Source organism: Stigmatopora nigra, chromosome 19 (genome assembly GCF_051989575.1).
Source record: "Stigmatopora nigra isolate UIUO_SnigA chromosome 19, RoL_Snig_1.1, whole genome shotgun sequence".
Taxonomy (NCBI): Eukaryota; Metazoa; Chordata; class Actinopteri; order Syngnathiformes; family Syngnathidae; genus Stigmatopora; species Stigmatopora nigra.
This window is the reverse complement of record NC_135526.1, coordinates 4,260,374-4,273,681: the sequence shown is the minus strand read 5'-3', so window position 1 is coordinate 4,273,681 and position 13,308 is coordinate 4,260,374. Positions and strand designations below refer to the sequence as shown.

At 35.5% G+C, this 13,308-nt stretch overlaps 2 protein-coding genes across 3 annotated transcripts; both read right to left on the bottom strand.

Annotated features, from left to right (window-relative positions):
* Positions 1-355: 355 nt before the first annotated feature.
* On the bottom strand, positions 356-7,484 carry LOC144213135 (organic solute transporter subunit alpha-like). The gene is made up of 8 exons (XM_077741430.1): positions 7,062-7,484; positions 6,671-6,822; positions 6,160-6,233; positions 5,607-5,765; positions 5,419-5,530; positions 5,200-5,346; positions 1,349-1,454; positions 356-1,268 (listed from the first exon to the last, which is right to left on the bottom strand). The coding sequence occupies exons 1-8, from the start codon at positions 7,135-7,137 to the stop codon at positions 1,108-1,110; spliced, it is 987 nt and encodes a 328-aa protein (XP_077597556.1). The 5' UTR covers positions 7,138-7,484; the 3' UTR covers positions 356-1,107.
* A 658-nt stretch (positions 7,485-8,142) lies between these two features.
* On the bottom strand, positions 8,143-13,135 carry LOC144212609 (palmitoyltransferase ZDHHC20-B-like). Of its 2 annotated transcripts, none has more exons than XM_077740622.1 (13): positions 12,949-13,135; positions 12,002-12,028; positions 11,812-11,918; positions 11,612-11,732; positions 10,950-11,019; positions 10,337-10,369; positions 10,141-10,261; positions 9,879-10,011; positions 9,672-9,798; positions 9,518-9,604; positions 9,363-9,442; positions 9,238-9,284; positions 8,143-8,854 (listed from the first exon to the last, which is right to left on the bottom strand). In XM_077740622.1, exons 1-12 carry the CDS (start codon positions 13,064-13,066, stop codon positions 9,241-9,243), a joined length of 1,068 nt encoding a protein of 355 aa, XP_077596748.1. In that variant the 5' UTR covers positions 13,067-13,135; the 3' UTR covers positions 8,143-8,854; positions 9,238-9,240. The 2 variants fall into 2 exon arrangements, with proteins under 2 accessions (XP_077596748.1, XP_077596749.1); XM_077740623.1 differs by having other exon boundaries at positions 11,824-11,918; positions 12,949-13,133.
* Between the last annotated feature and the right edge of the window lie 173 nt (positions 13,136-13,308).

The following is a 13,308-nucleotide window of genomic DNA, read 5'->3' as shown; positions in this document are numbered from 1 at the left end:
AAGCCCCTCCTCTTTGCCTGGCTCCTCTCCCCCAGTTACCATGGCAACAGAGGGGGTAAGCTGCTTTCGTAAGCAATGCGAAGCCAGGGGCAGTCATCAGCATGTTCTTTCTATCTCTAGACGTGTGAAAAGTGTTTACATAATAATTGAGACAATTAGAGTAGTAATAGAAGTTTAAGGTGCAAATCAGCAATATTTATTGCTTGTGAATATTGCAGTTGATCTTAATTGGAATCATTGAAATAATTGGAATGAAGATAACTTGTCAAACTTTTACAAAAACATTTTAGAGAGGATTAAAAACCCAGGAAATTCTCACTAGAAATAGAATAGTTACAGATTTTTCAGGGTTAAAAAGAGTGTGTACATATATTTTCAGCTGTTAAATAAGTATTACTTTATTCCTTTGAGTAGAACATGTCACACAACTTTTAAATAATTTACAAAAAATATATATACATTTGAACAGAGGTGTTTAAACTTATATCCATCCATCTATATATTTTAAAACATTATATTCTTAAAGTATTGCAGCCAAGAGCAAGATTATGACACAAGGTTTGGTAAAACACAGGCTGGTATGTTGAAAAGAAAATGTGATGCCGCTTTAAGTTTTATTTTTAGAACAAAATCAATCAAATATTAAATGTGAGAAGACCTTGAAGCAGAACTGAACACAATGGAGTCATGAGGAAAATTATGCAACTATTGAGGAGTACTTAAAAACAAATCACCATTCATTTTTCACTATACCTGAATACACAGTCATTTAATAATGATAATAAACACATTTATTGACTTAAACAGAAATATTCAAATAATTTTGCAAGAACAGATATATATGCTTGTTAGGGCTTTCAAATATAATTAATATTAAATCAGTCAATGACTCTAAAGTTCTAAACTAAGAGAATTGACATGATAGTAAACACTTTAAATATAATTAATATTAAATCAGTGAATGACTAACCTAACTAAACTAAGTAAACACTTTAATGAGGAAAAACTGTCATCTTAAGGTATTGTCTCACATGTTAGGTGGCGCCACCTCACAAACATTAAATAAACCCTTTGTCCAATTATACCTGAGATTAATTAACTTCTCATTCAAGCAACATTCTTTATGTCAGTAGCCTGCAGGGAGAATCCATCCTTCTCATGGATGTCATGTGTGGCCAAGGGAAGCTTGTCATATGTACGGCGGTAAAAGAAGCGTGTGACCAATGTGATGATGAACATCTCCATGATCATCATCTGCTGACTTAGCACTGCAGGAAAAAGACACATAGGGATTGGCCCATGTCACGCCAAAGAAGAGGATAAAAATAGACGTGTAAATGTTTCTTACTGGATCCACGGGCCTGTGAGGAGAAGGGAGGAGAGCAAGCAATGGTGCCATCCAGAGCCAGAATGTTGATGATGGAAGTCTGCAGTTGACTTAATACAAGTATTAGCTAAGGATTAAAAAAGAATTAAGAAGAAAAAGAATTACTCTAAAGGTATATCTCTTCATAAACCAGTTGGAAATATCACAGGATGGAAACTATACTTCAATAAGTACATCGAGGAAATGTGTAATGGTGTGTTTGCATAGCAGTGTGGAGTCTCAGTTTTCATTGACACTAGTTGGCCCTTAATTGTTTCTATGTATTTGTAGTCAAGACCTTCCAATAATGACATGGGAAAGTGTAGCCAATTTGTGGCCTAGGGGTTTGTTCATCTGACTCCCATTTGGTAGACTGGGATTCAAATCCCGGCCTGGAAACATATTACCTTAATTGTTCTGTGTATTTGTACTCAAGACCTTCAAATGATGACAAAGGAAAGTGTAACCACTTGATGGTGCAGAGGTTTGTGAAAGCTGGCTTCAAATCCCGGTTGTGACACTTTTTCACTTAGTTATTTCTGTGGACTTGTAGTCAAGACACTCAAATGATGACAAAGGAAAGTGTAGTTACTTGGTGGCCTAGTGGTTAACTCACATGTCTCTTGTCTGGGAGACTTGGGTTTGATTCTCGGTTGTGACACTTTTTCACTTAGTTGTTTCTGTGGACTTCTTCTCAAGAGACTCATTTGATTACAAAGAAAAGAGTAGCAGAATTGTAGCCTAGTGGTCAACTCACTTGTCTCTTGTCGGGGAGACCTGGGTTCGAATCCCGGTTGTGACACTTTTTCACTTAGTTGTTGCTGTGGACTTCTTGTCAAGACACTTAAATGATTACAAAGGAAACTGTGGTCACTTGGTTGGCGCAGAGGTTAGTTCACTGAACTCCTGTCCGGGGTACCTGGGTTCAATTCCCGGTAGGTACACATTTTCACTTAGTTCTTTCTGTGTACTTCTTGGAAAGACACTGAAATGATTACCAAGGAAAGTGTAGTCACTTGTTTGGCGCAGAGGTTAGATCACTGAACTCCCGTCTGGGAGACCTGGGTTCGATTCCCGGTTTGGACCCTTTTTCACTTAGTTGTTTCTGTGAACTTCTTCTATAGATACTCAAATGATTACAACAAAAAGTGTATTCACTTGGTTGGCCCAGAGGTTAGGTCACTGGACTCCCGTGTGGGAGACCTGGGTTCGATTCCCGGTTCGGACCCTTTTTCACTTAGTTGTTTCTGTGAACTTCTTCTATAGATACTCAAATGATTACAACAAAAAGTGTATTCACTTGATTGGCCCAGAGGTTAGGTCACTGGACTCCCGTGTGGGAGACCTGGGTTCGATTCCCGGTTGGGACACTTTTTCACTTAGTTGTTTCTGTGGACTTCTTGGAAAGACACTCAAATGATTACAAAGAAAAGTGTAGTCACTTGGTTGGCGCAGAGGTTAGATCACAGGACTCCCGTCTGGGAGACCTGGGTTCGATTCTCGCTGCCGTCGTTTGGCTGAAAATACTTGGAAAGAAGAAATGGTCAATGGAATAAGAAGTAGGGAAAAAAAAAGAAGAAAAAACTTTTTTATTTATATTAAACACTTAGTCATACTTTTCAGCAAAAAGTTATATTCCGAACTGCCTTCGGCAGTTCGGAAGACAGTTGAAGGACCTGTCCGTGCGAAAGGCGTTCTCGGGTCGGCCTTCGGCCGACCCTCGACCGCTTGCTTGGTCAGTGAACCGCCGACACCGGGAAGCGAACTCACGTTCTCTCGGTGCAAAGGCGAGTGTGCAACCCACTACACCAACTCGTGCCCCACTTATACAAGGGTGTTGAAACGTTTTATCCAAGGAAATGGGGTGAAACACTTAGTCATTTTTTGGACAAAATGCTTCATACACCACTGATTACTTATACACTTAAACACTTATACAATTGTACTTATTCTTTTACCTGAACAATTGTGAGAAAATCTTTGCCTGCACTGGGAATTGAACCCAGGACCACAGATGTGGGAGACTAATGACTTAGCCACTAGGCCACCACCCTGTGAGAGAAATCAGTAGTACTTGTACTGAAATATTTTATCCAAGGGAATAGGGTGAAACACTTAGTCATTTTTTGGACAAAATGCTTCATCCACAACTGAAGACTTATTCAATTAAACACTTAGGCATTAATACTTATTCTTTTACCTGAACAATATTTGGAAAATCTTTGCCAGCACTTGGATTTGAACCCAGGACCCCATAGGTGGAAGACTGATGACTTATCCACTAGGCCATCACACTCCAAGAATAATCACTAGTATTTGTTGTTTTGTCTCTTTTCACTCCCAGATCATACTTAGTTCTTTATGGTGTTATGCTTTAAAAATGACATAGTATAGTAAGGCTTTTTTTCTTAAAAAATGACATAGTATAGTAAGGCTTTTTTTCTTAAAAAACGACGTAGTATAGTAAGGCTTTTTTTCTCAAAAAACGACATAGTATAGTAAGGCTTTTTTTCTCAAAAAACGACATAGTATAGTTAGGCTTTTTTTCTTAAAAAACGACATAGTATAGTAAGGCTTTTTTTCTTAAAAAAACGACATAGTATAGTAAGGCTTTTTTTCTTAAAAAACGACATAGTATAGTAAGGCTTTTTTTCTTAAAAAACGACATAGTATAGTAAGGCTTTTTTTCTTAAAAAACGACATAGTATAGTAAGGCTTTTTTCCCTAAAAAACGACATAGTATAGTAAGGCTTTTTTTCTTAAAAAACGACATAGTATAGTAAGGCTTTTTTTTCTTAAAAAACGACATAGTATAGTAAGGCTTTTTTTCTTAAAAAACGACATAGTATAGTAAGGCTTTTTTTCTTAAAAAACGACATAGTATAGTAAGGCTTTTTTTCTTAAAAAAACGACATAGTATAGTAAGGCTTTTTTTAAAACAACGACATAGTATAGTAAGGCTTTTTTTTCTCAAAAAACGACATAGTATAGTAAGGCTTTTTTTCTTTAAAAAAAACGACATAGTATAGTAAGGCTTTTTTTTCTTAAAAAAACGACATAGTATAGTAAGGCTTTTTTTCTTAAAAAAAACGACATAGTATAGTAAGGCTTTTTTTCTTAAAAAAAACGACATAGTATAGTAAGGCTTTTTTTCTTAAAAAAACGACATAGTATAGTAAGGCTTTTTTTCTTAAAAAAACGACATAGTATAGTAAGGCTTTTTTTCTCAAAAAACGACATAGTATAGTAAGGCTTTTTTTCTCAAAAAACGACATAGTATAGTAAGGCTTTTTTTCTCAAAAAACGACATAGTATAGTAAGGCTTTTTTTCTTTAAAAAAACGACATAGTATAGTAAGGCCTTTTTTCTTAAAAAAACGACATAGTATAGTAAGTCTTTTTTTCTTAAAAAAACGACATAGTATAGTAAGGCTTTTTTTCTTAAAAAACGACATAGTATAGTAAGGCTTTTTGCTTAAACAACGACATAGTATAGTAAGGCTTTTTTTCTTAAAAAACGACAGTATAGTAAGGCTTTTTTTTTTTTAAATACGACATAGTATAGTAAGGCTTTTTTTCTTTAAAAAACCACATAGTATAGTAAGGCTTTTTTTCTTATAAAAAACCACATAGTATAGTAAGGCTTTTTTTCTTTAAAAAAAACACATAGTATAGTAAGGCTTTTTTTCTAAAAAAAACACATAGTATAGTAAGGCTTTTTTTCTTAAAAAAGGACATAGTATAGTAAGGCTTTTTTTCTTAAAAAACGACATAGTATAGTAAGGCTTTTTTTCCTAAAAAAACGACATAGTATAGTAAGGCTTTTTTTCTCACCTGATACATGGCATACTTTGGTATGATATTGAGGGTGCGTAAAAGGTAGTTGGTATTCATGAACACAATGGCTACCGGCCATAGTGAAGTGATGGTGAGAACGCCAATGAATGGATTGATCCAAATTGCCGTGCCGGTCATTTCTAGCTGGAAAAAAAAATTCTGTCACTTACAAACTTTTTTTTTTCCAATGGATGAACCAAAATACCAAAAACTTACATCTGAAAGGTCAAAGTTGCCATTCGTCCACAATATTATAGAGACCACACTGAGGACTGTCTTGAGGATGGCGTATTGTAGTGCACCTAACTTTAGTAGACACAGCATTCCCCTTCAAGACAATTAAAATGCATTAGGTTTGACTACTAAGGAACATATTTCTTTTTTTAAAAAGTATGAAACAATACCGTGACATGCGCACCCGCGGTAAACACAAGCAGCAGCAGCAGCAAGGCCCAGTGGTGATTTTGAAGGGTTTACCAGAAAAGCGCTTGAGAAATGCATCACTCCCTCCTAACTCTTCAATCAATAGAATCAACACTTTGTACACCACCACTGCAAAATAACTACAGAAAAAGTACAACAGTTTGATTAACATATTAGAGGTAAATTCAGAGCTGAAATATTGGCGGCAATTGATCAGAGCAGTTGGACAGTATTTTTATCAAATGAATACAAGTTGTCAATTTAGCATGTGAGATGTGATCTTTGTCTGTGTAATGATTCTTCAAGTGGGTTAACTACACTCAGACTTTACACGCATGATTTCACTCGGATGTTTTTGAGTTGATGGTGCACAGCGGTGTAAAAAAAATAGGATATCTTTCCATTTATAACATTTTGTTTGAAAATAATTATAAGAAAATGTACTAGGTAAACTAAAATATAGCTAATTTATTTATATTTTTGTTGTCTGATAGCATGGAGGGAGGGGGGGGGAGAAAAACTTAAAAAAAACACCAGTTTGAAGTCATATCTGTGAACATGACAGCCCTGGGGATCCACATCCCGAAACAAGACATGGTGGCAATGACCTGAAACAAAAAAAAAAATACCTTATTACTTTTCTTTGTATAACACTGGAGGACACAATTATGACAATAACCTTTTTGGGGGTGTGAAGTTAGAAAAATGATCTGAATTTTCTTCTATTACATCAGGTTTTAACTATAGGGGGATTCAATAGAGTCCATACAATCAATACTGTGCTTATTAGATGTATGGCGTTTTAAATAAACTAAAATCAACTCAAACACTTACATGTAATGAAATATGGAACAAAAAACAACTGCAATGATTATTTACGACTATCATGTTTTTCAAAGGATAGCTCCTGTATTTATGAGTTGTGCAAAAAAAGTAGTTAAGCTGAGAAGAAATTTAAATTCTCAACAGACCCAACATTTTTTGGGGTTCTAAATCGCTGTCCAGTGCAATAGAGGAATCGTAAAAAAGGAAATGTGAAGCTTACTGGTGCGGCTCCATTCACCCAGATGATGGTTGTCTTTTTCGGGTAGGGCAGTTTCTTATAAATGTATATGCATTGCTCCAAGTAGAGTAGCAGGGATACACAGGACATGAAGGTAAGCATGGCATACAGGCAAATTCCAAATACATCTAACTCTGGAGAAGAAAAAAAAGCAAAGCAGTTAGTGACATCTTAAAAATAATATCCTCAATAAGAAGTGGATATGGTTCTCTGATTCTTAAAAGAAAATGCAATTCAGAAGAATAATTTTGCTGCTGATATTTTTTTTGTGTTATTTAATCATGACTATTTTGGAGGACGAAAGGTCAAGAGAACTTTAGAAAAATGTTAAGGTTAAGTAAGATGCTTCGTATTTCAGCCTGATAAGACTTACGCTTTATTACATCGATAGCCAGAGGGGGCTGCTGTAAACAGGCCGGATCAATGCTGATGTTGTTGGCTTCATCCATGACTCCTGGTAGTAGTCGTCACCTAAAACGTTCCTTTTTAGCTGTTGGAATACAAACTTCCTATGCTTCATGTGGGAGATGAACATAGGGAAGAAGTATTCCTCTTTCACATGACAGTGCATGCAATGGGTTCAAGTAGTAAAGTGTACTTTAACCTTATGCTACTTTTAAGGGGCCAACGCTTGATGACACGTTAAGAAATTACAGGTTTATGAGAATCCCTCCATAAGTAACTGTTGCTCATTCATTGACAGTCGTAGTCATTAAAATCACACAAAAAGAGACGGCATCAGCGGATATGAACTTTGGCTGGGTGTGTCGTTTTCAAGTAGATTAAGGGCTGTTTTTTTTAAGGAGTAAAGTAGTAGAATATGATTTTTTTTTTTTTTTAAATGGTCAATTTCGATGTAGCACGCCAAAATTTTGCAGATTCTAAGACCATACATTTTCTTTGTTGCTCAGTTTCTTATACATAGAATATGACTGATCAGTTTATGACCTACTCAGGGAGGGTAAAATCTACCCAATTGACCTTGAAAGAGATCTGCTTTGTACTTTTTTCATTTAATGAGCAGTAAGGCTTAAATTTTGCAGCACAGCAATCAAAAGGATTAAGGCCAGGGTTCAAGATGCAGGGCAAATAAGTACTTCTTGAAATATATAGACAGTATTTTCTGGGTTACAGTTAATAGTTTACAAAAAATAATCACGATGTAGCGACAGTGTTTTAATTTTGTCTATTTAATATTACTTTATTTAATATACTTTAGAATTGGGATTTTTTCCCCTATTTTATGCTTGCATAATTGCTCCTAAACTATAAGCTTTTTATATATATTTGAAGGATCCAAGCCGTAATGTGGTGAAACCACAAAAGTCTATTAGCTGCGTGGCAAGATGTCACTAAAAATATATCTATTTTTAAATAAAGCGCAACCATAGAAAAAGGATTAACCAATTTTTAAATGTGTGGTGAATACGCAAAATGAGAAAATGTGAAACTGCTTTAACAAAATCAACATTTTGAACTTTAATGTTAATGTTAAAAAAACATACAAAGAGTAAAACAATGTTATTTACAAATATTGATAGTGCAGTAAAGTATTTATGTTAATAGCATTTTTCAGAAATGACTATATATTTTCACAGTTAACCCTGATTTCACTCTAACTCGTAATGGTTAAATTATCAGTACATGTATAACTGGCAATATACACAGTTGAACCACTGTAAACAAAAAAATAATAATAATTTAACATTAAGTAAAACTAGATAAAAGTGATTCACTGGACTGAACCTTTTTGGACATATTGCACATACGGTTGGCAGCATTCATCTCTCCTGGTCCATTTTGTGTGAGTGAGGCTTAACTAGCATGAGATGCATTTAATTATACTAGTATAATACTGAGTAGTATGTGAATCAATCAGTGTAGTTAAATACACACACGGGCTCAGAAGGGAAAAAAAGCAGAACCATTTTTTTTTTGTTAATGTTTTTGGACCTCGACAAGTGCAAGCTATTTGACTGCTGCAGTCTAAAGAGCTCTGGATAAAGCCCTCATAGTACCAAGTAGCAAGCTACTACTATGAAATGAATGGAGGAAGAAAAAAAATATGTTACTGTAAAAGCCTAGTTGAGGACTGAAGGTTGCTCCTGCGGGTGTGCTGATGGTCAAGGCAGTGTGTGAGGTCAGCTGAGTGAGCAACATTCAAATCTATTTGAAAAATGACAATCAAGAGGAACATTACCATTCATGAACCTCAGTTAGTAGGCCAAATCTGTTTCTTTAAAATAGGAAATATTTTTTTCATGATACAGTGATACCTCCAGATGCACTTTTTGCACGGCAACCCGCTCATAACATAAAACAATTGAAATGAACTTGGATTACGATGCAGACATTCTAAAATAAATTTAATCTAATCTTACACTAAACTTAATTCTAATTTTGTTATAAATTGTTATACCTTTACCCGAATTTTTACTCGTATCTCAAATTGCTCTTATGTCGAGGTACCACTGTACTCATGTCATGGAAATTTAATTTTAACAAATTCTATAATACCCTCTCAGGCACAACAGTGATTTTGAATGTACCTTCTATGGCTCGTTTTCCATGACCACAGACACTATCTGGACTCCCCCTTAAAGAGAAACAAATAATTCAATTGAGAAGAGTCCTTTTAGGGATGCGAAAGTTCCAAAAAAAAAATGCATTTTACCATTGTCTGCTTTGTTTCCATCCACTTTATCTTGCATGTTGTCTCCCACTGCGTTAGAGTGTATTTCCTCATTCGAAAGACTGAAATGAAGTTCATATTGGTGATTCATGGGTTGAAGAAAACTGACAACAAATCAAATGTTTCTTAAATGTCACCTTTTGCCATTTTGTTGCAAGACGCTGTTTGCCTGTTCAGGATCTATGTGCAAAAGTCTTGTTCCAAATGAATAGCCATCTCCAAGACTGATGAAATAGAGAGTGATCACGTCATTAAAATATTTCAATTACAAATTTCCAGTTAAGATATTACCTGGAGAAAAAAGGAAATATAAAGCGCTTGGCTTCATCCCCAAACACCTCGGCGACATTTCGCCTGAAGCCAAGAGAAAATCCATTCTTGTCCGGACCTTTCACAAAAACTGGAGCCCTAAAAGCCTCTGATGGATGAACATAGAAAATTAAATTGCATATCTGGTGATATGGACTGCTCACACACAAATTGAATGAAGTGAAGTACCTATTGTGGTCCTATTCTTGCCTACGAGCCAGATGTGGTAGCTGAAGAGTGACAGGATGCTGATAAAGAACAACGCCGCCACAAAAAACAAAAACAAAATGTGGAATTTGGCGTGTGTGCTGGGGAGATGTTTCTATAGAAGGCAAAAGAAGGACAGTTGAATAATCCTCAAATCAATTTCACAGAATCCAATTTAGAGTAGACGGATGGAGCCATCGTTTACATTTTTTTTTTGATAAAACAAGGATGTGTCTATACTCACAGACCAGAATTTGATGAAGTACTGGAGAACAGTAGCACATATCACACCACAGTAGAGTGAAGCATAAGCCAAAAACAAGACGAAGAACTTGTAGTTTGAGAAACCAACACAGTTATTCACCCTGAAAAGGAGGAAATTTAGCTGAAAATATGATGAAAGAAAAGCTAAAAGAATTCAAATAAAGTGGTTACATTACCAGGGACAGTGATGGTCCATTTTAAGTACACACCTTAAAAAGATAAAAGCATAGTATTAGTGTAGATATTTCAAAGAATGGCATGAAAATATCATTTTGGTTTTGCAGTGTTTACAATGAGCTTAAAAGTAATTGTGCACACATACATGTATTTTACATTACATAGAAAATACTGTTTAATATAAAAAATAACTGTTGAGTGGCTTTTTAAATATTTCTATAGAATTTTTAATATTAAATACAATACAATGAAGGAAAGAGAGAATGTATCATGTAAAGCAGAGGTTGGGAACCTTTTTTGACAAAGAGAGCCATAAACAATTCATATTTTCAAACATTATTCCTTGAGATCCATAATCAGAGTTTAAAAGTAAAATACATGAAAATGTGAGGAGTCTGAATTCTTTTGAGAACATTATTTCACTGTTGCTAATCAATGAGTTTCAATGAGAGAATGCATGCAGAAGAGCCTAATGAAGGCAAATTATAATTTTAAAAAGGCGGAGAGCCATATACACCCATCAAAAGAGCCACATATGGCTCCTGAGCCATAGGTTCCCTACCCCTGATGTAAAGGATAGGGTCTTAAATTAAATATGTGTAGTATACTCACATCTCACATGTAGAACAGTGATGACAGCGGTCAGGTTTGATTACCTGGCAGAAGTCGCAGTATCGGATGGCTGGAGGGAAATGCGCAATATACAATAACTATTTTGGGCGATTTTGTTTTTTAAGCCTCAAAACATGGTCATTCTATTTTTTTAATCTATTTTGTGTTTCTTTCAACAGAAAGTCCTAATTCCCAATAGATGTAAGTTGTTCCTGAGTGAAAGTACATACGTACATAACTGTCCCTGTAGGGGAAAAAGATGTGCGCTCGAGTCCAATTAGCCCTTCTTTTATATGTTGCTCTCGGGTACCCATTATATGATATATACTTATTAGATACATAATGATTCACTCATCTATCTTTAAAAAATATATATAAATACTTGTAATCATTAAAAACTGCATTTCTGAGGTGTATTCTGTGCCTTTCGCACAAGGAATTCTAAGTAAATATCGAATATAGTGGATACAAATAAGATTACTTTCAAGTGAGTGTAGATTTCTGGTAAAATATATTCTGTTTATTACGTTGCCTAGGTGCTTTATTCTTGTGTTTACAACTAGGTGTGGAAAGATGACAAATGAAAAGGTGTTTACTTCCTTGTTCAGGAACAGTCCCTGGATATTAAAGAGCTAAAAATGGCATTCAAAGCCCTCACTCACCTCCTCCAGCTGTGCGCGTGTAGACAGGCAAATTCCTGGCCACCTTCTTTAGAATTTCCTGTTGAATCTGGGCTTGCTCCTCTCTTTCAAACTGTTCTCTTTCTGCTCTCGGGAGGGCGAACTTAGGGCACAGAAAAATGACAACTCTAAAAACCATTGAGATTGTGAGCAAGAAAATGGTGTCTCCAAAAAGCATCTACTTTTTCTTTTACCACTTTTGAAGGTTCAGCTGGCTTGGTGCAGATGGTCTTCCAATATGACCATACAAACATGCCGAAGAAAATGTGGAAGATGACCAAATAGCTGACTGTGAGAGAGGACAAAGTGAATTCACAATCATACCATATTTGATTGTAATCAAGTGAAAAAAAAACATGTATAGTCACTTACTTCTCTCTGCATTATTTGTGATTGTATCTATAAAGCATGGACAAAGAAAGCAGATAAAATATCAGTTGGTGTGCATCAGGGATGCATAAATTTACAACCCCCATTGCACGCCACCCCTTCCTGGCACCATGTGGCAACGGCCTGGCACCACTTGCAGTAGTACCCCCTCCCCCTCAAAGAGGCAATGAGAAAGAGCTTTGTTGAAAGAGCAGGGACGCCCCTCGCCTGATCGCAGCTGCTAAAATTCATCAACATATAGATAATACAGTAGTGTCATCAGTTCCAGGCCAAGAGATAAAATAGGATGCCTGTAATTAAGGACAGTGGATGCTTTTAAATAGTCCTGCATTCTCATCAATTAAAAATGGAACATGACAGTTTGCAAACTGTTTGCAAACAAATCAAATATAAATTAATTATTTATGTCTAACTTTCATCGCTTGATTTAAAGACACTAGTCACTGCACTTTAGAAACAACATTAAAACTGATTGTTTGATATAAAATTTAAAATACAAACTTTGTGGACAGAGTTGCCTTCACGTGTTCAATTCATTAATATCGTATCATTATCACATTTTTTAAAAAAGTTTTGTACAAGTAATCGTTAGGATTTTAAGAAAGAAGTTATTAAGGCAGAAAGTGCATTTTAAGTACATCATAAATTTATAAATAATAAGTTTGGATTAGGGGTATGGCTAGACTTCCTCATTTGTCTACACACAAGAAATCATCGGTGAAATTGTTAGTGAGTGAAAATCGGGGAAAACAAATGAAACATAAACCAAAGAGAATTAAATCCTGGAAACAATAATATCACACATGGACAAATGAGACCTGACAAATTGGTAATCAGGGAATTGGCAACACAAACACAGAGTACACCTCCACATTAACAGATGATCATCGGGGAAAAAAAGAAATCGCAAAAAAAAATTGTATACTTACAAACACAGAGTTCCACTGTGTAGGCATAGTAAGACCACCCTACGACCAAGTTGATGAATAAGACCGGTATCCAGTGAAGAGCCCGTTTGCAACACCTCAGTGTATGAGAAGGAGCCATCTTTAATCTGTAATGGCTTGATATGGGTGACAAGCGCAGGCGTCACGGCCGTGCGAGAAGACAGAAACACTACCAATCCCAGCATTCATTGCAATGTTGCAGTTCACCGTTGATCAGATTTAAAATGTGACGCTTTGTTAAAAAAGTTCCCTATTGGTCGTATTAAAATGTATTAAAATTGGTTAAACTAAAAATAACTATATAAGAGTAAAGTGTTTGTTAACTTTTCTTTTACAAAAATA